At 37.5% G+C, this 24,671-nt stretch overlaps 1 protein-coding gene across 42 annotated transcripts in view; it reads left to right on the top strand.

Moving 5' to 3' along the window:
• STAU2 (staufen double-stranded RNA binding protein 2) overlaps positions 1-24,671 on the top strand; it is a 332,176-nt gene that overhangs the window by 228,248 nt on the left and 79,257 nt on the right. For 9 of the 42 annotated variants that reach the window (XM_015145578.3, XM_077943824.1, XM_015145574.3 and 6 more), the window contains one exon: positions 4,849-7,114. The exons of the other annotated variants lie outside the window; for them this stretch is intronic. In XM_015145578.3, the coding sequence (XP_015001064.1) occupies positions 4,849-5,274 (426 nt within the window). In that variant the 3' untranslated portion in view covers positions 5,275-7,114. Of the gene's footprint in view, positions 1-4,848; positions 7,115-24,671 lie in introns of those variants that run through there. 42 annotated transcript variants of the gene reach the window in all.

Raw genomic sequence — 24,671 nt, 5'->3', positions numbered from 1 at the left:
GGAAAACGTACTCCTTCACCATAGCAGCATCAGCTTGATCTCATAAGGTGGAAAACTTGGACCACTAAATGCTTTTTCACCCATTAATTTGTAAATGCTAGTAAACAGGGAAACATTTTAAAGCAAGAAAAATCATAATCATTTTTTTAAAAGTTTCTAATCATAATCCATTTGGCCCAGTGCAGTTGACCAAACAGATTTGGTATTCTGAGAAAAAAAGTATATGTGAAATTTGGAAGTGGTCCTTCTTAGGAAACTCAGGTTGTTCTTACCTGTGTGGAAAACGAAGACAAGAAATGGAAGAACTCTCTATACTTGAACCTTTATAGCTTATCTTCTTGTTTTTTTAAAAATGTAACTCTAGGAACTTAGCGAAGTGGAAATTGAATATATTACCTTGTGCATTCATTTGCTGTATTAAAGGGTAACAGGACAGAGACTATTAAGTGAAATTTCTCTATCAGAAGTTGATATGGATATGCAAAATGATCAGGGGAAAGATTCAATACCATCTATATGCTGATGATGTCCAAATTTATAGAACACTTTGTTCCCTGACTCCCCCTACCATGCGTGCTCCTACCTCTTCTGTCCTTTCCTCTGTCCCAGTGAATGTTACCATCATTACCTTGTTGCTCAGACCATCCTTGGAGCTTTCCTTGAACCCCTAGTCCCCCTCACATGCTACATATTGTCCCAGTATCTCTTCCTCTAAATTATGTCTCTGACCTGACCGCTTCTCACCACCTCCAATTTTACCATTCTAGCTTAAGTCACTATCATTTTTAACCCCGATGACTGCAGTAGCCTCTAAACTAGCCTCATTTTTTCTACCTTTGTTCTACTGTGGTCTCTCTTTCACATATTATTTTGAGACAGAGTCTTGCTCTGTCACCCAGGCTGGAGTGCAGTGGCACAATCACAACTTATTGTAGCCTCCATCTCCTGGGCTCAGGCAATCCTCCCACCTCAGCCTCCCAAAGTGCTGGGATTATAGGCGTGAAAAATTAATCTGATTACATTACTCAACTACACAAAACCTTCCAATGGCTTCCCATCACACCTCCTATCAAATGCAAACAATTTTGCTATGACACACGAACTCCTATATGATTTGGCCCCCTCCACTTCTCTAACTTCAATTCCTACCACTTTCCTGTTCATCAGTTCTGTCCCAGTCTCCCTGGCCTTGTTGTCAGTTACATGATGGTTGGTGAAAGAAACCACGGGAAAGGCTACGTACTATAGATTCCATTTACATGACCTTCTGGAAAAGTCAAAACTATAGAGATAGAAAACAGATGAGTGGTTGCAGGGGCTAGGGATATGGAGGGGGATTAACTACAAAGTATCATGCGGGAATTTTGGGAGGTGATGGAAATGTGTTACATCTTGATTGTGGTGGTAGAAACATGACAGTATGCATTTGTCAAACTCACAGAAACTACACTCTCAAAAGGGTAAATTTTACTGTATATAGATAATACTTGATTAAACCTAATGTTTAAAAAAAAAAACCAGCCAGATTCATTGCTTTATCACCTACTCATGCAGTCTTGAGTCTGAGGAAATGTGAAGGATGCCATCCTTTTGCCTCTGCTGTGCTCTCTTGGTGTGTTGGCTCCACCTTGGAATGCACTAAATTTAACCCATAGCCTGGTTTAGAGCTTCTCCAAATGCCAGTGATTAGTTAAGGCCTGCTTCAGACTTTTTTTTTTTTTGAGATTAAGTGTCGCTTTGTCGCCCGGGCTAGAGTGCAGTGACGTGATCTTGGCTCACTGCAACCTCCGCTTCCTGGGTTCAAGTGATTCTCCTGCCTCAGCCTGCTGAGTAGCTGGGATTACAGGCGCATACCACCACACCCGGCAAATTTTTGTATTTTTAGTAGAGAAGGGGTTTCGCCGTGTTGGGCAGGCTGGTCTCGGACTCCTGACCTCATGATCCACCCACCTCGGCTCCGCAAAGTGCTGGGATTACAGGCGTGAGCCACCACACCCAGCCCAGACTTCTTAAAGTAATTATCAGTCTTCAAAAAGTGGTCTAAGCCCACTCCTGTCTGACTTTAGGGAAGACGTCTGTAGAGTTTCCTGTCCTGGAACCCTGAATTCTCATCCAGACAGTGGGCAGTCGTTCAGGCTGGGTTTGCCTGGAGGTCCCCGTGGTGTCTTGAAGAGAATGTTTTGACATTTGTTTACCTTATTCACAACAAATATGATATTAGAAATTCACACTCAAATTAGTTTAATTGTCCAGAATAAAAACATAGCTTAAATTTTCAGATACAGATTTCTCAGCAAACATGAGCTAACTGAACAGCTGTGTGTAGGAATACTCCTTTAGACACTAGCGCATACAAAGGTCACTGATTTACAGTCTTAGTCCTTGCTGAGCCAATTGTCTTATGAAATTTCGAACTTGTCATTTATTTTTTAAGATCGAGCTGGTACTTTGGGAGGCCGAGGCGGGCGGATCACAAGGTCAGGAGATCGAGACCACGGTGAAACCCCGTCTCTACAAAAAATACAAAAAATCCCAGCTACTTGGGAGGCTGAGGCAGGAGAATGGCAGGAACCCGGGAGGCGGAGCTTGCAGTGAGCCGAGATCGCGCCACTGCACTCCAGCCGGGGGACAGAGCGAGACTCTGTCTCAAAAAAAAAATAAAAAAAAAGATTGAGCTGGTGAGGGTTTTGCTTAATATTTTTCAGTATATCCTATTTGGAGGTTGGTTGTATTGGTTAGTGTATGTTATTAAAAGCAACATTCTTAGTAATAGTTCAGGAGGGTTTTGTAGTCTCCTAGCTTGATGTAACTCACCAAATATTATTCTTGACTCTGTCATGGCACCCTTTCTACATGTTTCCTCATCACTTTTGGATGTTACTATCTTTTCCTGTCTCCTATAATTACATTAGTCACCTTCTAGTTACAGCCCCAAAGTCATAAACTTCCTTCCCTGTTGTTGTTTTCTTTTTATTCATCTTCATTCTGATTGCATTGTCAATATCACCAAATCTCACAAAGATTGGGTAAGTAGATGTAGCTTAGTAAAAACACTGTAGCTTCTAATTTCTAGTTGATAGTTTTATTGCTGCCTACCTTATTGCGTTGAGGTTAGATCTTGAACTTACTTGCTTTATATAAATGAAAGAATGAATTAGTAAATCAACCACCTAACTGACCATTAACTAGTCAATGAACTTTAACATATGTATATTAGTATTTACTGTAATCTGACTTCTAGTCAATAAAAGCAAGATTACCACATAGAGTAAATGACTGCATATTTCATACATTACAAATGCTCTTCAACCCATCTAAATTGAAAATATTATAAGTAGAAAATGCATTTAGTGCACCTAACCTACTGAACATCATAGTTTAGCCTAGCCTACCTCATTAGCTGTTTTTCGCCATTATCAAGGGGCTGACTGGAAGCCGCAGTTTGCTGCTGCCACCCAGAATCTCAAGAGAGTACAGTGTGCATATTACTAACCCAGGAAAAGTTCAAAATTGGAAATACAGTTCCTTCTGAATGTGCATCACCATTTTAAAGTCAAAAAATCATAAGTTGAATCATTGTAAGTTTGGAACCATTTGTAGGAATAAAAATCCAATTCTACAAGGGAAAATAAGCAAGAACCATATGCTAGATATTGTGCTAGGCTCTCCATACATTGTTTTGCTTAATTCTCAGAATAATGAGGTATAAACTCTAGCAGTTGTATATTTGCTAAATCACCTTTAAGGGTTTATGTACAGATTAGTAAAATTAAGCTGAATTGTTTCGAATGTGTATGCTTTGACTAGGATTCTAGTCAGGCCTCTTGATGAAAGGACATTTATGAAGTGTAACAATTTACAAATCTAATGGATATTCTATTTTTGATTAAGTTCTGCTTGTAGTTTATTCTCTGATTAATTAAAAGTCTCCTCGCCTGAGTAATTAGGCTGTAATGTCTTAGGCCTAATGGTATTTTAGAACTAAGAAAGAGAAAGCCTTCCCACATATTACCCCAACATGTATTATCACGACAATAATATATTGATTGTAGACTATGTACAGAACTTTTGCAGTACGAGATGGTCTTAAGTGATAGTATCTGTACTCCCTTGCCCTTGAGGTAATTATGGTCTAATGGAGTGTATCAGCCAGGATGCTTTTGGCTACAAGTAACAGAAAACCTGACTCATACTGGCTTAAATAATAACGAACCTCATTATCTCACATAACAGGAAGTGCAAAGGAAGGGTGAGCTCCAGGGTTTGTTGATAAAGCAGCTCAATGATGTCAGCAAGTTCTCAGGTTATTCCTATTTCTTAGCTCTGCCATCCTCCACTTCATCCTCTGACTCAGAAAGATGACCACAGGAGTTCTCTGTGTTGTGTGCAGTATAACCACATCCAGAAGGAGAGAGCTGATCTTCTTGTGTCCTGGGCAAAGACATCTGTACCAGGAACCCCTCCAGCTATCTTTCCCTCAATTTATAAGCCTCGGTTGGGTTGGTCGTGTGCCCATTTCTACACCAGTTGCTGGCAGGCGAAGTAACCACTTCTGGTTTAAATGCTTGGGGTGAAGTAGTTGTTGAGGAATCAACCACAAGGACTACTACAAAAGGGATCAAGTGTCACATATGTAATTTTAAATCTTCTAGTAGCCACATTTTAAAAAGTCAAAAGAAACAGTTAAAATAATTGTAATGATATGTTTTATTTAACCCAATATATCTAAAATATCATCTCAACATATAATCAACTTTTAAGATTATTGAGATACTATTCTTTCATACTTGAAATCTGGTATGTATTTTATACTTCTAATACATCTGATTTAAAACTATTACATTTCAGGTGCTCGGTAGCCACATGGGTGTTGGAGGCGCAAGTCTACAGGATGAAATCTCAAGAGATTGTGATTTGGTTCTTTGCCTGTGTCTCCAATCTCATCTTTTACCATTCACCCTGTACTTAACTTATACCCACGCTTTATGCTCTAGCAGTCCTGAGTTACCACATTTCATGCTCTTATTATCTGTACCTTTGCGTGTGTGTTCCCTCTGCCTGGCCCATTCTCTCCTTGCTCATAGGGGAATTTTAATTGTTCTGTTAGATTCAACCAAGATGTCACTCCAGTCAATAGGCCTTCCCAAAACCAAGAGAGAGTTAAACCTGTGCTTCCTTTGTGCTGTGTCTATACATTGTACATTATCCCATTGTTACGCTTATCAGACTGTCTCTCAAGATCTCTTCATGTTGATCTACCCCACTGGGCAGTGATCTCCTTGAGGTCCAGGACAGAGTCTTACTTACCTCAGTATTCTCAGTGTTTCTGCTCTTGCACTTAAGAGGCACTTGATATATGCTTATAGGATGGGAGTAATTGAATTTCTAAGAAAATCAGAATGACTTAGATTTGGTAGAATTCATTTAAAATTAGTGAGAGAAATAGAATGTATGGCCTAGTAAGCTTTTTCCAGTGGTGGCCCTATAAGGACATTTTTTTGTGAAAGAATCCCAGAGCTTGATTTTGGTGTATTCACGTACTCTAAATACATGTAATTGGCCTTAGGAATCCATCATATATCTCCATTAGTTCTTTTCTCTGTTTATAACTTTTCATTGTTCTAACCTATTATGCATATGAGTACATTTTTCATGGTGTCCTAAATTACTTTCTTCAAGTACCAGGGGCAGCCTCCTTATTCTAGCAATGTAGTGTACAAGTCACTATTCACTGAATAATGTCATTCATGACTGCATTCCTCAGAATCTAAAGAGACATCATAAGTTTGAGCAAGAATTTACCAAGACAAAGTTTTTTATTAATATGAAAGATATACTTAAGTGACATTGCATAATAAGAGATTCCATGTCATCATCCTAGGGGTCACTGCAGTGGGTCCTGGCACTCTTTGTTTGAAATAGATTCAGTGCAGGTTTTGAACTTCAGCGGCTTTGCTTGCTCTGTACGTCAGCAGCGCTGAGTGCTGTGGGGTGTGGAAAGATTGGGTCTAATCACTGCCACTGGCAAGTTCCAGGAGGTCCTGGAGCTGCCAAAATTCAAAATATAACTTGGTTTTTGTTTACTTTTTATGAATTAGAGTGCTAAGACAGGTGTATGACAAAGGAATATCAACTTTAATGTTTGCTTTGGTAAAGTGCTTTTGTATTTGTTGATTTTTTTTTTTTATTTCAAAATGTGTCCTCCCTCTGAAACTTGTCCCTTGATTTTAGAACTAAAATGTCTTCTGACAACATTTAACTTTATTATACACAATTTTCCTTTTACACAGATTGTATTTTATAGTTAAGGAATTTAATCATATCTTCAAAAAAAATTACAGCAGGAAAAGTCACCAGGAGCTTCTCACCACAGGATAGATATTATTCTATCTAAATAATAGACTAAAAATAGATAGACTCTGGATGAAAACAAGAGTCAGTAAACTATGGCCTGTGAGTCAGATTCAGCCCACGACCTGAACTAAGAGTGGCTTTTACATTTTGAAATGACTGAAAAATATCACAAGAAAAATAATATTTCATGACATGTGAAAATTATATGGAATCTGAATTTTAGTGCCTCTAAATACAGCTTTACTGGGACACAACCACAACCATTATTTTGGTATTGCCTATGGCCACTTTCACACTATGACGACAGATATGAGTAGTTATGACAGAGACCTTATTGCCTGCAAGTCCTAAAATATTTACTGTCTCTTTTTACAGGAAAAGTTTGCCAGTTCAATCCTAGGATTAGAAGGAAGAAGCCTTAAGCATTCACCTTCTGAATTTTGTATCAAATATTGCCTTAAACACGGTTATTCAGAGTCTATTCTCTTTTGGAAAGAAGCCAGTTTTCTGGAAATAATGCCCATTTTATAGCACAATTAGATTTGACTGTGAATTGTGAATTTATTTACTCAACAGTGGAAACCAATTTTATTTTCTGAAGGAGTAATAAATAAGTCTCTCTTCATCAGTATTTATCAGAGCGTTAAAAGAATGTTTGCCTATGGCAAAGGTTACCTTTCTCTCCTTGCTGAAATTCCATTTAGAAACACTTCTGAGCTGAACTTTTTTTTTTAAATAATAAAGAATATTCTGCTATTTCCATAGTGATCTTTCACTTTTTTCATTTCAGATGTATAAGCAGTTTCCAGAACCAACAGTGAGTTATAGGGGAAGCTAGTGGGAAGATTGAATATTGTGTATTTTGTAACTGACTTATAATTTCATATATGCTTAGAACAGCATGACCACATTTCTGAGAGGTTGCATATATCCAATGATATTGTGCACACAAGTGACTTATTAATTTGAGCTATAAAATAATTTTGGACTAGAGTCAAAACCCACGAACTTACTTCTTTCCTTCTTCCACTTTTTTTTTTCCCTGAAATGATGAATAACAGCTACTTTAATCGGCAAAAAGTGTGAAATTTTAGAATTTAAAAAACCTAACTTTTCACACTAAAAAAGACTAAAAATGTGGTTATTTAATCTGTGCCTCAGTTTATCTGTAGCTTGGTGTTTCATAATAGGTTATCTCTGGAGATAATTTTATGTTCATGATCTCATAGGAGATAAATTATAAATAGAACCCAAAGTGTTTTCTAGATTTTCTAGTAAGTTTTGTTCAGTTTTGGACCTGCATATATGCTCCTTATCAGTAGTTCCTTCATTTTAATTTTATTTATTTATTTATTTATTTATTTATTTATTGAGACAAGAACTCACTCTGTTGCCCAGAGTGGAGTGCAAGTGGCACAATCATAGTTCACTGTAACCTCAAACTCCTGAGCACAAGCAATCCTGCCACTTCAGCCTCCTGAGTTGCTGGGACTACAGGCACACGCCAGCACACCTAGTAAGCTCATTTCTTTTCTTTTTTTTTCCTTCTCTTTTCTTTTCTTAGTTACCCAATCTGGTCTTGAACTCCTGCGCTCAATTGATCCTTCCACCTCAAGCTCCCAAAGTGATGAGATTACAGGCATGAGCCATCATGCCTGCGAGTTTCTTCATTTTAAATTCAGTATTCTAATTCTTAGTGTCCCCTCTAAATTAAAAATATTGAGGTAGGAATTTACTATTCCTACTATTCTGTATGCCTCTATGTTTGATGTTGATTTGAAGATCTTTGGGGAAATATTCTAAAAACCTTTCTGTTAACAGTTCACTACTAATGAATCAAACCAGATACATTATTAAACCAATAAATACCATATGTATGTAATTGGCTAAATAGATGTGAAAGTTATAGTGGAAAACTGTTGCCTATATAGACTTTTTTAAAGTGACGATCAATGGAATATAGTTCCCTAGGCCACGGATTTGAGAGCATTATTGCCCACTGGAGGTCACTTTTACAACCTAAAGAGTATTACCTTCCTCATAAACTTAAATTATGGTGTTGTGTATGATTTATTACAGTATTTAAAACTGAAAAGCGGTAACCTTCTCTCCCTTAGCAATACACCTTCAATTAAGTCATGCCTCTCCCCATGTCCAAAATTCCTTTTTAGACAAATCAGTTACTGGTTATTTTTCAAAATTTTCAATATTATTCTTTCATTGCTAATAGTTATTTGGCCTGCTCTCTTTGTTTCTACGTTGGCACTGAATGCCTTTTTAGATTACATATTTTTTTAAATACCCTTTAGTTAATTGGCTTCTCTTTTGCATCCTCTGATGGAAGAAGTTTGAAGGTATTTTTAAACCTCCAAATATTTAACATATGTGAAATTAAATTTTAAGGGCAAAGTAGTGATAAAAAAAAGTCTTCTGTTACCCTTCACAGATGAAACAGTGATAATGCTACCAGCAAACCTAGGTCAGGGTTTCTACTGTTTGGTAAGAAGAGTCATTGCTCTAGGTCAGGCGTGGTGGCTTGTGCCTGTAACCCCAGCACTTTGGGAGGCCAAGGCGGGCAGATTGCTTGAGCCCAGTAGTTCGCAACTAACCTGGGCAACATGGCAAAACCCCATCTCTACAGAAAACACCAAAAAAATTAGTTGGGCGTGGTGGTGTGTGTGTACAGTCCCAGCTACTCAGGAGGCTGAGGTGGGAGGATCCTTTGAGCCTGGGAGTTTGAGGCTTCAGTGAGTCATGATCACATCACTGCACTCCAACCTGGGTGACAGAGCGAGACCCTGTTTCCAAAAAAAAAAAAAGTGCCCTATTTAGACCCACACGTAAATTTCTTACTCTAAAAGACAGATATGCTGAAGACCTGGAAGGTGGAGGTTGCAGTGAGCCACCACTGCACTCCAGCCTGGGCGACAGAGTGAGACCCTATCTCAAAAAAAAAAAAAAAAAAAAGAGAAATTTTTTCAGCACAGGGAGAAGGTTGCCTTGAGGTCAGAGTCTCCTTATCCATGCATTTCTGCTTCTTAGACAACTGTTTGCTGGGATTCTCACCTATAATTTCCTTACTATCTGTTTGACTTGTTCCACCTACTTAATTTGAACTCTGTCTTCTGGTTACTTACCTAGGGTCTCCACTGTTGGTTTGTCTTGCCTATGGTACTTTTGTACTCTATGATCTTGTACTGTTTAACTGATCCTTGACTCTGGCTTCTGACTGTTCTTGTCTGCACTTCACATTTCAGGGACTTATTCTCATATTTCTCTCCAAATCCAAAACTGCTGAAGGTTGACAGAATTCCACTTTATAGATATTCTATAGCCATTATGAAATCCAGAGAGTATCAGTCTACTTGCTGGTAGAACTGCCATTCAGGCTGTCCCCTGATACTGCTGTGCCAATTGTTAAAATGTTTAAATACTTCCATTCCACATGGCAAGTAGCTGCTATCTCATTCTTCACTCTCTGCCATCATGGCCTCATGTCCAGGACCTCTGGGACTTCCCCATGGTCTAGGAACTAATAGGTTGTTATTTGGCCCAGCAGTTTTCAGAACTCTGTTTTCTTGTCCAGTTTTATTTTCAGTTTTCATGGCACACTATTAAATATTTTTAATACTACTGCTGCTTTCAGAAGTATATATAAGGGTTAAGGTCTTCAGGAAAAAAAATCCAAAATTGTTCATTTTCAAAGATTTTTTAGAATTTTCATTGAAGATCAAGAAACATTTTATTCATTCAACAGTCATGTTTTAACCACCAGCTGCATGTCCACCACTGTACTAGATGCTAAGAAGTATCTTCTATTTTGTAAATAAAGAAAGTCCTAAATTGAATATAATTAAAAGTTGGAGACAAGGGTTATATGAGAAGTCTCTGTAACTTGTACTCAATTTTGCTGTGAATCTAAAACTGTTCTTAAAAATAAATCCTTAAAAAGGAAAAAAAAAGAAGAAATAAAACATATACAGAAAACAATTGAGGACCAATTGAAACCAATATAATTTTGTGCCAGAAATGTTTTAAAAATCTACATATTGAATCTACATATACACACTGAAGAGCTATGGAGTATAGGCATGATCAAAAACAGAAGAATTAATCTGGTTAAGCTTCTTTTAGGAGTTAATGGACCAAAAATTGAAAGGCAGATTATAAGGACATTCCACATAGGGGAAACAGCATGAGAAAAGGTAGAAAAATGGAAGTTGACAAAGAATATGTGGGGATAGAAAAATTCAACTTGGTGGGAGCTCCAGACATAAATGATTGTACATGAGATCAAGGCAGGTGAATACATTCTTGAAAGGTAGGCTAAGCAGTATGAAATTTATGTTCTTTGCAACAAAGAACCATTCTTCATTCAGGAACAAGGGATGTGATTATGCCGGTGTCTGTAAGATCAATCTAGCAGCCAGATGCAGAACTGAGTGTGATGAGGAGGAAGGCTTCTATCATAGGAATTTAGGAATGGATACTGATCACCTTGATGGGTGTGACTCTGAAAATGGCAAGGAAAGCAGCATCTCTCCCAAAGAGACATTGCAGAGAAAAAATCAGCAGGCCTTGATGACCAGCTGAGTATGAAAGAGTGAAAAAAAGCTCTTGATAGTTCTAAAGGTAGACTACCCAAAGAACAGAGTGAGAACTGAACAAATTCCCTTTCCAAAAAACAACAATAGAGCTAGACAAAATTGTCAAAAACAGCAACTTTAGGACTCTGGAAATTGATAAAAGACACTCAACAAATTGAGAAGCATTTATTCATAGACAAATTATAGTGCTCCAAGTAAGTTAATTACGATTTTGTGGTGTTTCTGCCTGGGGGTGCTCCCATCCCCCATCTGCAGACTCAGCACAATAGTTCTACAAGGGTAAAGAAGGCCATGAAAACCATCAGCTTCACTGATGGAGTGCCCTTCCTTGATATGAAATGGAACGTGAAAGCCCTGTGCCCACCAACATTATGAGTAACAGTAGACATCTTGGTAAGAAACAAAGGCTAGCTAGCTACTCAGTGAGCCTGAGGTTACATTCTTAGTTGGGGCCATTGGGGCCAACAGTATATCAGCAGACTAGCCAGAAATTTATCAGGGAGATTTGGGAAAATGGCACAGTGATAGGGAGCCTTGATAAACTAACTGAAACACTTCAAACACAAGCAGGAGATATCAGAGAGGACTCAAGCTACCTATACACCCTAGATGACTGTGAAATCTGCACATATGCAGAGAAGATGCAAAAAGTCGTGGCAAAAAGTAAATGCCAGGGCAGACTTGAAAACTGCTTGAGTTTTTAATGGGCTCCCCCAACCCAGCCACAGACCCATGGGCAGAGGATAAAAGCTTTACTAGCTTAGGGTATTTGAGCATAACCACTGACTAATTACTGGCTGACCACTAAGCTCTGCAGACATGGGAGTGACCCCTAAGAAATCAGGCTTAAAAATAAAAACAAAAATAAGTTTTAAAAAATTAAGTAGAGACAAACAGCCATGCATTCTGAAGGAGATGGATTCCACAGATTTAGTTTAGGCAAGTTAATAAAGAAAACCACAGCAAGAACAACAATCCTGAGGGAAGAACATAAAAATCCAGAGTTAGTACAATATTGTACTTAAAATTCAAGCTTAAAAAATTACAAGGTATTTAAATAAAGAAAAGGGTGGCCAATACTTAGGGGGAAAAAGCAATGAGTGGAAGTGGAAACTGAGTGTTTCTGAGTGGGCTCGGATGCACTATGCAGACAGATACTTCAAAGCAGCTAAAATATATTCGAGGAATTAAAGAAAACCAGGATTAAAGGAAAGTATAACAACAATGGCTCAACAAATAAAGAATCTCAGGATAAATTATTTAAAAAGTCAAATGGAAATTCTGGAGTTGAAAAGTACACTGACCGAAATGAAAAATTATCACTAGAGTAACTCAATAACAGATTGAAGATGGCAGAAGAACTCACACCCATGGACTTCAAGCTACTTCAGCAGGTAGTTTTGGAAGGAAGAAGCAAAATGTTCTTTATTTCCAGATGATATGATCCTGTATGTAGAAAATCCGAGAAATACCCACCCCCCACACACATACACACACACACCCCCTATTAGAACTAATAAACAAGTTCAGTTACAGACAGGATATAATTTACAGATGAATATACAAAAATTTGTTGTATTTGTATATACTGGGAAAAAAATCCAAAAATGAAATTAAGACCATTTCATTCACAATAGCATCAAAAAAAAAAAAAAATGCTTAAGAATCAGTTTAAACACAGAGGTGCAAGACTTGCACATGGAAGACTATAAAACATTGCTAAAAGAAATTAAAGATCTAAAAGAAATTAAAGATCTAAAACAAATGAGAGGTATTCAATGTTCATGGATTAGATGAACCTTTAGTGTTAAGTTGGCACTTTCTCTTAAATTGACCTATAGATTTAATACAATCCCTATCAAAATCCCAGCAGGCTTTTGGGAATAGAAATTGACAAGCTGATCCTAAAGTGTATATGGAAATGCAAAGAGACCAGAATCGCTAAAACAGTTTTGAAAAGGAAGAACACAATTGAAATATTTACACTACTGAATTTTAAGTTTTACTGCGAAACTACAGTACTCTACTTAGCGGCATTAAGGATAGACATGTAGATCAATGAAACAGAATTGAGAGTCCAGAAATGAACTTTTATATTTTTTTGATCAATTTTCAATAAAAGTGCCAAGGAAATTTAATCAGGAAAGAATAATATTTTCAACAGAGGGTACTGGGAAAATAAAATACTCATATGAAAAAGATGAATTTGGAGCCTTACCTCATACCATGTGCAAAAATTAACTCAAAATAGGTAATAAACTTAAATGTAAAACCCAGAACTGTAAAACTTCTCAAAGAACCATAGGAGAAATGTTCATGATCTTGGGTTAGGTGAAGAGTTCTTAGATACGACACCAAAATCATGATCCATAAAAGAAGAAATTGCTAAATCGGACTTTACCAAAATTTAAAACTTTTGTACATTAACAACATTATTAAGAATAGGAAAATTGAGAGCCATCTCTTGGTGGGGCACCAGCTGCCACCCACATGGAAGGGTCGGAAAAGTGGGGGACGTGGTTGTGGGTAAAGACAAGTGCAGGGAGCAGCAGTTCCTCTTGCTGTCTCTATCCCACATCCGGTCATCATGAAGAGCTCCCCCACAGTGTTGTGCATCAACCTGGAGGTGCTCCTGGTCAAGGCCACACAATTCTTTGTTAAGTCTCTAACCACCTATTCCTACAGTCATGGCAGTGGAAAAAAGAAAGCACTAACAGTAAATTAGCAAATACAGCAGAGAAATCAGAAATTTTTCAGTTTCTTGAAGGTATATTATTGCCAAAGAAGGTTTTCACTAGTAAATACCTGAAGTTCTTAAAGAGGAAAGGAGGGAAGATGAAGATGAGGAGGAGGGGTAGAATGACTATGACGGTGAAAGTGATGATGATGAGGGTGAACACTAAACCAAAAGAGAAGTGCTTTATCACCCTGGTGTGGACACTTCTGGATTAGCTCCATTGCTTAGAAGTAAGCACAACACTGCATATTTAGTCTCCTCACTTCTTCAGATGTCCAGTAGGTTGTTTCCCTTCAAAGATGAGATAGAGTATCTCATGCACCGACACCATAAGTAGCCAAAGAGGAAGGAACCCAGAGAGCAGCCTCTCTTTGATGAGCCCACACTACATTCAGTGGTCACCAAGAACGTTGCCCACCTAGGCAGGCACTGCCAGTTGACCTGCTGCAGCTCCAAACTGCAAGGCAGGGATGATTCTAATTAACTCTTAAATTTACAAATAGATTTGAAGAGCTTCTAAATATCAGTTGTGTAAATCCATTGATATGGCTTGGCACCAAAACCTCATCTTTAATTGTAGTTCCTATAATCCCCACATGTTGTGGGAGGGACCAGGTGGAGATAACTGAATCATGGGGACAGTTTCCCCCATCCTGTTCTCATGATGTGAGTGAGTTCTCAGGAGATCTAATGGATTTATTAGGGGCTTCCCCCTTCACTGGGCACTCATTCTTCTCCTTGGTGCTGCTATGTGAAGAAGCATGTGTTTGCTTCCCCTTCCGCCATGGTTGTAAGTTTCCTGGGGCCTCCCCAATCATGCTGAACTGTGAGCCAGTTAAACCTGTTTCCTTTATAAATTACCCAGTCTCGGGTGTGTCTTTATTAGCAGTGTGAGAACGGACTAATACATCCATACATTCATATACGTATATTTTGAAATTAGTTCTTGTAAACAACTATATTTAGTTTTAGCTAAATACATAGTTTATAGGTAGTGTGTTACATTTAAATTGTACTATTTGTACAAATTTGACTATTTGTCCAATTATTATTATTTTTTTACTGTAAGGAAATATACTTTCCAGCTGGGCGTGGTGGCTTACACCTATAATCCCAGCACTTTGGGAGGCTGAGGTGGGCGGATCACCTGAGGCTGGGAGTTCGAGACCAGCCTGACCAACCTGAAGAAACCCCATCTCTATTTAAAAAAATACAAAATTAGCCAGGCGTGGTAGTGCATGCCTGTAATCCCAGCTATTCAGGAGGCTGTGGCAGGAGAATCGCTTGAACCTGGGAGGCGGAGGTTGCCATGAGCCGAGATCATGCCATTGCTCTCCAGTCTGGGCAACAAGAGCGAAACTCTGTCTCAAAAAAATAAAAAAGAAAGAAAAAGAAAAAGAAATCTACTTTCCTATTAAAGACTTACGCATATTTTTACACCAAAATGCTGTATAGAACTAGTTGTAGAGCCCTCTATTGTTCTAATGCTTTGCTTACTACCTGAGAATTTTGTGAAAATTTTAAAAATAAGCATTTCTAACAGTTTTATTCCAAGAGAAAAATTCCAAGTCAAATTATCAACTCAAATACAAAAAAGAAATTTCCTCTGCATCAGCATATTGTTCTTAATTTTTTTTACCCGTTGTATATTGAAGATATCTCTCATCTTACTGTTCTTTAATTCCCCAGTAATTGTTTTTACTATCTACCAGAGAAAACCATAAACCCTATTTTTTTTTCACATAAGGAAAATGTTTGGCTCCTTTCTTTTTAGTATCTTTCTCTTAAAAAACAAAAGTTATGATTTATACCCAGTAATCACCCTTTTTAATATCCAGTCTGTGAATTTTGACAAATGCATAGTTATATAATCAATACATAAAACAGCTGCATCACCCAAAATATTTCCCTCTACCCCCTCGCAGTTACTCTCTTCGCCACCCCTGGCAGCCACTGGTGTTTTCTGACTCTCTGCTTTTAAAAATTTTAAATAAAATATTTAAAAATAAACACCACAGATTAGAGGAAAGTATTTACAAATTATATATTTGATTAATGAATTGTATTTCGTTTATATAAAGAGCTCCTATATCTCAGTAATTAGAAGACAACCCAATTAAAATGAATAGATGATATGAATAGACAGTTCACCCAAAGAAAATATACAGTTGGCTAATAAGCACCTGAGAAGATGCTGAATGTCATTAGCCATCAGGGAAATGCAAAGTGAAATCACAATAACATACCATTTCATACCCCACTAAGATGACTGTATTCAAAGAGACTATAATAAATGTTGGTGATGATATGGAGAAACTTTATATAGGAAGCTTATAGGTTGCTGATAGGAACGTACAGCCATTCTGGAAAATAGTTTGGCAGTTTCTTTAAAAAATTAAACGTAAATTTACCACATGATCCAGCAATTTCACTTGAAGTATCTACCTAAGAAAAATAAACATATGTTTACAGGCGGACTTGTATATAAATAATAGTAGCAGCATTATTCATAGTAGTCAAAAACTGGAAACAATTCAAATGTCCACCAACTGGTTAGTGGGTAACCAAAATGTCATTTATCCATATAATGGAATATTATTCAGCAATGAAAAGGAACTACTGCACTATTTTGAACTACATCTATATTACAACGTGGATGAACTTCAAAAACATGCTATATGAAACATAGACATGAGACCACATATTGTATGATTACATATATATGAAATTTCCAGAAAAGGTAAATTACAGGCATAGCTCGTTTTATTGTACTTTGTAGGCAGTGCATTGTTTACCAGTTGAAGGTTTGTGACAACCCTGCGTCGAGTGTATATTGGCACCATTTTTCCAACAAGATGTGCTCACTTCATGTCTCTGTGTCATGTTTTGGTAATTCTTGAACTATTTCAAACTTTTTAATGAGTATTGTATCTGTTATGGTGATCTGTGATCAGTGATCTTTGATGTTACTATTGTAATTGTTTTAGGGTGCCACGAATCATGCCCATATAAGATGGTGAACTTTATAAATATTTTATGTGTTCTCACTGCTCCACTGACCACCCATTCTCCCATCTCTCTCCCTCTCCTCACGCCTCCCTATTCCCTGAGACACAACAATATTGAAATGAGACCAATTAATAACCCTACAACAGCCTATAAGTGTTCAACTGAAAGAGTTTCATATTGCTTGCTTTAAATCAACAGCTAGAAATGATTAAGCTTAGTGAGGAAGGCATGTCATAAGCTGAGAGAGGCCAAAAGCTAGGCCTCTTGCACCAAATAGCCAAGTTGTGGGTGCAGAAGAAAAGCTCTTGAAGGAAATTAAAAGTGCTACTCCAGTGAATACACAAATGATAAGAAAGCAAAACAGCCTTATGGCTGATGTGGAGAAAGTTCAAGTGGTCTGGACAGAAGATCAAACCAGCCACAGCATTCTCTTAAGCCAAAGCCTAATCCAGAGCAAGACCCAAACTCTTCAATTCCATGAAGACTGAGGGAGTTGAAAAATCTGCAGAAGAGAAGAAAGAAGCTAGCAGAAATTGGTTCATGAGGTTTAAGAAAAGAAGCCATCTCCATAACATAAAAGTGTAAGGTGAAGCAGCAAATGCTGAGGTAGAAGCTGCAGCAAGTTATCTAGAAGATCTAGCTAAGATCATTGAAGAAGGTAGTTACACTAAACAGGTTTTCAGTGGAGGCAAAACAACCTTCTATTGGAAGAAGATGCCATCTGGGATTTTCATAGCTAGAAAGGAGAAGTCAATGTTTGAATTCAAAGCCTCAAAGGACAGGCTGACTCTCGTTAGGGGTGAATGCACCTGATGACTTCAAGTTGAAACCAGTGCTCATTTCCCATCCTGAAAATCCTAGGGCCTTTAAGAATTAAGCTAAATCTGCCCTGCCTGTGCTCGAGAAATAGCACAGCAAAGCCTGAATGACAGCTCATCTGTTTACAGCACGGTTTGCTGGGTATTTTAAGCCCACTGTTGAGACCATACGCTCAGAAAAAAGGGCTTCTTTCAAAAGATGTCTGCTCATTGACAGTATACCTGGTCATGCAAGAGCCATGATGGAGATGTACAAGGAGATGAATGTTGTTTTCATGCCTGCTAATACAGCATTCATTCTGCAGCCCATGGGTAAAGGAATAATTTTGACTTTCAAGTCTTATTATTTAAGAAATGCATTTTGTGGCCGGGCACGGTGGCTCAAGCCTGTAATCCCAGCACTTTGGGAGGCCATGGTGGGCGGATCACGAGGTTAGGAGATCGAGACCATCTTGGCTAACACAGTGAAACCCCATCTCTACTAAAAATACAAAAAATTAGCTGGGCGTGGTGGCGGGCGCCTGTAGTCCCAGCAACTCGGGAGGCTGAGGCAGGAGAATGGCGTGAACCCAGGAGGCGGAGCTTGCAGTGAGCTGAGATCGCACCACTGCACTCCAGCCTGGGTGACACAGCAAGACTCTGTGTCAAAAAAAAAAAAAGCATTTTGTAACACTATGGCTTCCATAGATAGTGATTCCTCTGATGGATTTACACAAAGTAAATTGGAAGCCTTCTGGAAAGGATGCACCATTCTGTATGCCATTAAGATACATTTGTGGTTCATGGGAGGAGGTCAACATATCAACATTAGCAGGGATTTGGAAGAAGTTGATTCCAACCCCCATGGGTGACTGAGGGGGCTCAAGGCTTCAGTGGGGGAAGTAACTACTGATGTGGTAGAAATAGGAAGAGAAGCAGAATTAAAAATGGAACCTGAAGATAGCACTGAATTACTGCAATCTCATGAAACTTGAACTTCTTATGGATAAGCAAAGCAAGTAGTTTCTTCAAGTAGTTTCTTCATACAGAATCTACTCCTGGTGAAGATACCATGAATGTGTTAAAATGACAAAAAGGATTTAGAATAGTATACAAACTTAGTTTATAAAACAGCAGCAGGGTTTGAGAGGATAGATTCTGATTTTTAAAGACATTTCTACTGTGGGTAAAATGTTATCAAACAGCATTGCGTACTATAGAGAAATTTTTTGTGAAAGGAAGAGTTAGTCCATGCAGCAAATTTTATGGTTGTCTTATTTTAAGAACTTAACCATAGCCACCCCAGTCTTCAGCAACCACTACCCTGATCAGTCAGCAGCCATCCACACTGATACAAGACCCTCCACCAGTGAAGAGATTACAACTCTGAAGACTCAGATGATTGTTAGCATTTTTTTCCAATAAACTTTTTAAAATTAAAGTATGTACTTTTTTTAGACATAATGCTATTGCACACTTAATAGACTGCAGTCTAGGTAAACATAACTTTTATATGCACTGGGAAACAAAAAAAGTTGTGTGATTTGCTTTGTGCAATATTCACACTATTGCAGTGGTCTGGAACCTCACCTGTAAAGTCTCTGAGGCAAGCCTGTATCTTCAGAAACAGAAAGCAGATCAGTGGCTGCCTTGGACTAGGAATAGGAGCAAGGGCTCACTGCAGACGTGCACAGGGGAACTTTTCTGGTGATGGAAATGTTCTCAGACTAGATTATGGTGACATTTGCACAAGTCTCTAAATTTACTAAAACTACTCACAATGGAACATGTGTTAGCCCATTCTTGCATTGCTATAAAGAAATATCTGAGGCTGAGTAATTTATAAAGAAAAGAGGTTTCATTGGCTCATAGTTCTGCAGGCTCTACAGCAAGGGTGGCACCAACATCTGCTTGGCTTCTGATGAGGCCTTAGAAAGGTTACAATTCTGGTGGAAGGCTAAGTGGGAGCAGGTGTGTCACATGGTGGGCATGGGAACAAGAGAGAGAGGGAGGAGGTGCCAGATACTTTTAAACAATCAGATCTCATGTGATGAGTGAGAACTCACTTACCACCAGGGGGATGGTGCTACACTGTTCATGAAGTATCTGCTCCCATGATCTAGTTACTTCCTGCCAGGCCTCACTTCCAACACTAGGGATTACATTTCAACATGAGATTTGGAGGGGACAGACATACAAACCGTATCAGAAGAACCTTATGGTATGTCAGTTACACCGTAATAAAGCAGTTAAGAAGTAGCTTTCTAAGCTTCCATTATAAAGTCATTCATGATCATGGAAATTTTCATAAGCAATAATTTATTTGGGTCAGAAACTTCAAGAAATTCAGCAGACTCTCCATAGGAAGGAACTAGGGGCTTTTATAATTTGAAGAAAGAGTGGAAAAACATGTCACCATGCAGTTTTAGGCCCAAACCTTCCATGTCTCAGGGGGTCCTCTTGGACTCAAGCCTCAGAACTTGAGCTGTGGTACTCTGTCCAACCTCTCTTACTTCTTATTTCCAATTTTTTAGCTTTAACTTTGTGACCTGCCTCAAATGTCCCATGTTCCTGACCTCAATTCCTGTTCACTATTATTGCTCCACCCTCTCTTGATCACTGTGTTTTCTCTGCCCAGCCCAGTAAACTGATCCTGACTTCTGATTGTGCCTTTGCTTAACTGTTTTATTAATTTTTACTTGCTTAAAAAAATCTCTTTTGCCATTTTTAGCCCTGGGCTGCACTCTAGCTCTGATTAAGCCTGCCACACTGGCTCAAAAGGAAAGCCCATTTTTTGATCCTTTTGGAGGATGATGACTTAGGTTTTTGCCATATTAAATGTCTTCCAGAGATGATTCGGTAGATAACTGAAAACTGAAGATTGTAGCCACAGTGAGAAATTAGGGATAAAGATATAGATTTGGTCCCCACGTAAGCAGAAAGAACAACGATGAGCCAAAAGATAGATCTTGTGAGATACTACAAAGTCACGGGATAGAAAATAACTGGAAACCAGGAAAAGGCCTTTTTTTTTTTTTTTTTGAATAGTTACAAATTATAGATGTGTACAAAAAGGTTTTATTTTTACCCTGAATTTGAATACTAACTGCTTGAAAGAAAACCAATAGCCATAGAATAAACCAATTTGGAGAAATTATTTAAGATTATTTTTAAAATCTATATAAAATCCTCACTAGGAAAAACAAGTTTGTTTTGTTTTTGCTTTTTTTCAAATAAGCTGATCATTAGGTCTTAAAGGAGATAACCTTATTTATACAAAACATAAAACCTGACTCTGAAACTGCCTCCCCCACTAGGTGGCAAAAGTAAGCTGCCAGAGAGAGACCTAACAGCTAGGCTCCCACGCCCCTGTGTTGTCTCTGCTTCCTAAGTGGTGTGTCCCCAAAACTGTCATTTTGAAATATTCAAATACTCTATACATTTGAAATGTATAGTCTCTGTAGTCCCTAAAGTCTATAAAATAAAGGAAGGAAAAATGAATCTATGACTTGTGTTGATTTTTGATAGCAATATGAATATTTTGTGACAACTTAGTATTTCTTTCACATGAAACACTTCAGAAAAAATGACTGTGGTCATCGATAATTTTCAGGAGTCCTTGGGAAATGCCAAGTATTGAAGAACTCGGTGCCAAATTATCAGTTCCATTTTGAGTAAGCTATTGTATCTGGTAGTAGCTAGTAGGAAGCTATTAGAAGTCATTTTTAAGCTAATATCACTGTAGGTTGCTTCACCCTCTGGGCTTTCATGAACACGAAAAGTTTCTGGAGGTCCTACTGACTATATGGGTCTTGGGATATGCGTAAAAAAGACCTGAGACAAAATAGCCTTTTCAAAGTGTGCTATTCAAAGGTTTTCTTTATTAAGGTCACCAAATAATGATCCACTTTCATTTTAATATTGACATCAGTAGCAATTTCCCTCTTCTTTCTTTTTATATGTATTTTACTTTGTCCTTTTGTCTCCAGATATCTTTGATGGGCAGCAGACTATTTCTTTCATTCTAATAGAAACTGACTCCCTCCCTAAGGTTGGTCAGGCCTCTGGGACTGTCAAAGAGAAATAGTTTCCCTGGAGGTGGTGTCCTACAAAGCCAGAAACAGTATGAAATTTAGGGGAACATTTCTCAATCTCAGCCAAGAGACAAATTTTCACTTTCTTCCCCTGAAGTACATGCTCAGATATTAACATTGCATCGCTTGTTTAATTATGTAATATTCTAATTTTACAGTTGGTCTTAACCAAAAGGCCGAGATGCGATTAATATTCTAATTGTAAAAAGCAGCTAGTCATTCATTTATCCATTCAATAAAATCAACAAACATTTATTTAGTATCCCTATGTGCCCAAAACAAAACAAAAAAAAAGTACTGTTGGATTTTAAACAAGAGTCAAGGCATTTGACTGTTTAGTTCTTGTTTTAGATAAGTAATTTTCAAATAGTAATTCACTGTTTAGGTCAATTCCATGAAAAGAAATCCTATTTTATTAATTCTTCCATTCCAGGCTTCTCAATGTATGTAGATGATAGAACTCCCAACAGAGAATCACGTATCATCCCAGGAAATGAGCTCTGCTATTACTTTAAACCTCATTGATTTTGAGGCTTTAAAATTTGACCACTTCAATAGGGTAGTAAAAAAATATGTTCAGCATACCTTCATTATAAAGCACTTTGATGTACTATGTATTCATTTGTGTTTTATGCCAAATGGTGTCTCCCATGTACACTGTGCAATGCAGCGTGTCTTTTCCACAGCTATGAGGGAACCTGTCATTCAGACCTTTTGCTTAGCTCCCAACATCAGTCTTGTTATGGACTTCTACGGTCTCATTTTATGAATGAGGCTGATCTCTATTCTTACCTCCAACCAAATTTATAACTTAAGAGATTAATCATTTCTATTGTTTGCTTTTGAAAGGAGATTGCAGGCATAAACAGTTTTTTCCACTGGTTTCTACAGTGATTGTTCAAATAAGAATAAATCCAATATGCAAAATTATAACATAAAAGTTAATCATTCAATAAACCTTTATTGAATGTCTGCCTCATGTAAGCCAGTGTAACAATATGTGCCCATGTGGATTTTAAAGTGTGTATAAAAAAATGGATGCTGTCCCTAAAAATCATTGTAATTAGAAGAAAATCTGTAATGTAAACACCACCACCACCACCTAACTGGCCTATGAGATATGTAAGCAAAATGCTTAAGGAATTTTAGAGATGGGGCAGGAGTGATTTCCACAAAGAGAATTTTATGCAGAAGGTGACCTCTGAAGGATGAACCAGGGCTCCCACTAGGCAATAGAGAAAAAAGGCATTTAGTAAAAGGCATTCGGGCCTTTTACTAGCTAGAGCTAGTAGGGGCCCAGACACTGAGTGGGGAGGCACAAGGTCATTTATTTGACAGACCTTTTGGTTGAGGTATAGGGTTGATCTTTGGATATTAGTGGGAATGAGGGTTAGAATGTGAGGTACAGGTCAGAGAGTGAAGCATCTTGGACACTAGGATGACGAATTTGAATTCTATCCAGTGGGTCAGGGGAAGTCAAGAAAATTTGCAAGCATTACGGCTAATGCACTGGTATAGGACACGTACAACAGTTATATGAAGTAAGAAATAAGTTAACAAATTCATTTGAGGAATTTTTTTCTGGTGCTTCTGCAATTCTGTAGAATAGGTATCATAATATTGCTCTATTGGTAACATTATAAATGGTTCAAATCAATAATTTTTTATTTAATTGGGAACATACCTCCTAAAATACAATGTAATAAAGGACAATCCTACTGTAACTTCTTGGGTGCTAATTCTGCCCAATTATTAGCCATAAAAAAATCCAATTTTAAGAGAATGTTTTCCACAAATTAGGTAATTTGGATTCTGGGTTTTTTGAATATCAGCAGAAGGAGCCCTAAGAAGCATCGCCTGTGTCCTACTTCTGTACACACTCCTACCCCTAAGTGGCCAACAGAAATGGAAACTCCTGCTTTCTTTTTCCTCTCTGGAATAATAGGTACTTTCTCAGGATTAGCTGCTCCTGGAGAAGAAGCAATAGATAATTGAAAACATCTTCATTTACATTTATATTTTGGTTGAATTTGTGAGCCAAAACAGCAATTGACAAATATCTTGGCCAAGGAATAATTATTGTATTAAACTTGCTTTTGGAAATACTTGTTGAATTTTATACTTTTTTTTCCCCCCCATTAAGGCCAAAATTGTGAATTCTCTGATTGGTAAAGGAGAACAAAGGCAAAGAGAAGTCTAAGATTCTTTCCCCAGAAAAACATGTTAACATCATAGTAGAATATGCTCAGGAAACTCTGACCTAAGCTTTTACCTTTAGATGTTTAGAGTCTGGGAAATGTTTTACTTACACATACTGGGGAAGATTTATAGAGAAATGAAATGTACTAGTATACTTTCATAGATAAGGCATCTAGAGTGTGTGTATATAGGGTGTATAACATAATAGCAACAAATGTAATATTTAAAATTTTAAGATGTATATAAATACACAATTCTAAAATAGATCATAATTTGCCATTAATATCTGTTTTCTTTGTCTAGAGATGTATTTCCATCTAAAAGCCTAATGTTACTCAAGATAAATTTTGAAGGCCTAAAGTACATAGTTCTCTTTTTCTTATTAAATCACATTTTAATGAGGGTTCAGTACTTTTATTTAGTAAATATTCAACTGGGAGCGTTTCTGCAGTTTTTTGTTTTTTTTTTTTTTAGTAGGAAAGTTTGCACAAAAGAAGTATTTTCTTATTACCAAATTAGTTACTTTGAAGTATCTGGCAGATTACATCAGTCTCTTATTTGAATTGGTACTGCAGAAGACATCTATTGTACATCATTAGTGATGCATTAAATTGGTTATTTATGTTTTAAAATCTAAGCATAGTAGAATCTTTTGTGTTTGCCTTCGAAGACTGCTGTTATAATAAAACATTTTGAAATGAGTAAAGTTGTCTTTTTGGTTTAGTTAATGCATCATTGGAGAACTTAAAGATTTTAGCCTCTAACCACTCATCTCCTTGTTTAGCAGAATGTGAGAAAATTGTGCAAATTTCTTTATATTTTAAGGGAAAAATATCATTACTTATTATTTGTATAATCACTTTAATATTCAGAG

The sequence above is a fragment of the Macaca mulatta genome, chromosome 8 (assembly GCF_049350105.2).
Source record: "Macaca mulatta isolate MMU2019108-1 chromosome 8, T2T-MMU8v2.0, whole genome shotgun sequence".
NCBI lineage: Eukaryota > Metazoa > Chordata > Mammalia > Primates > Cercopithecidae > Macaca > Macaca mulatta.
This window is presented reverse-complemented; position numbering and strand designations above follow the sequence as displayed.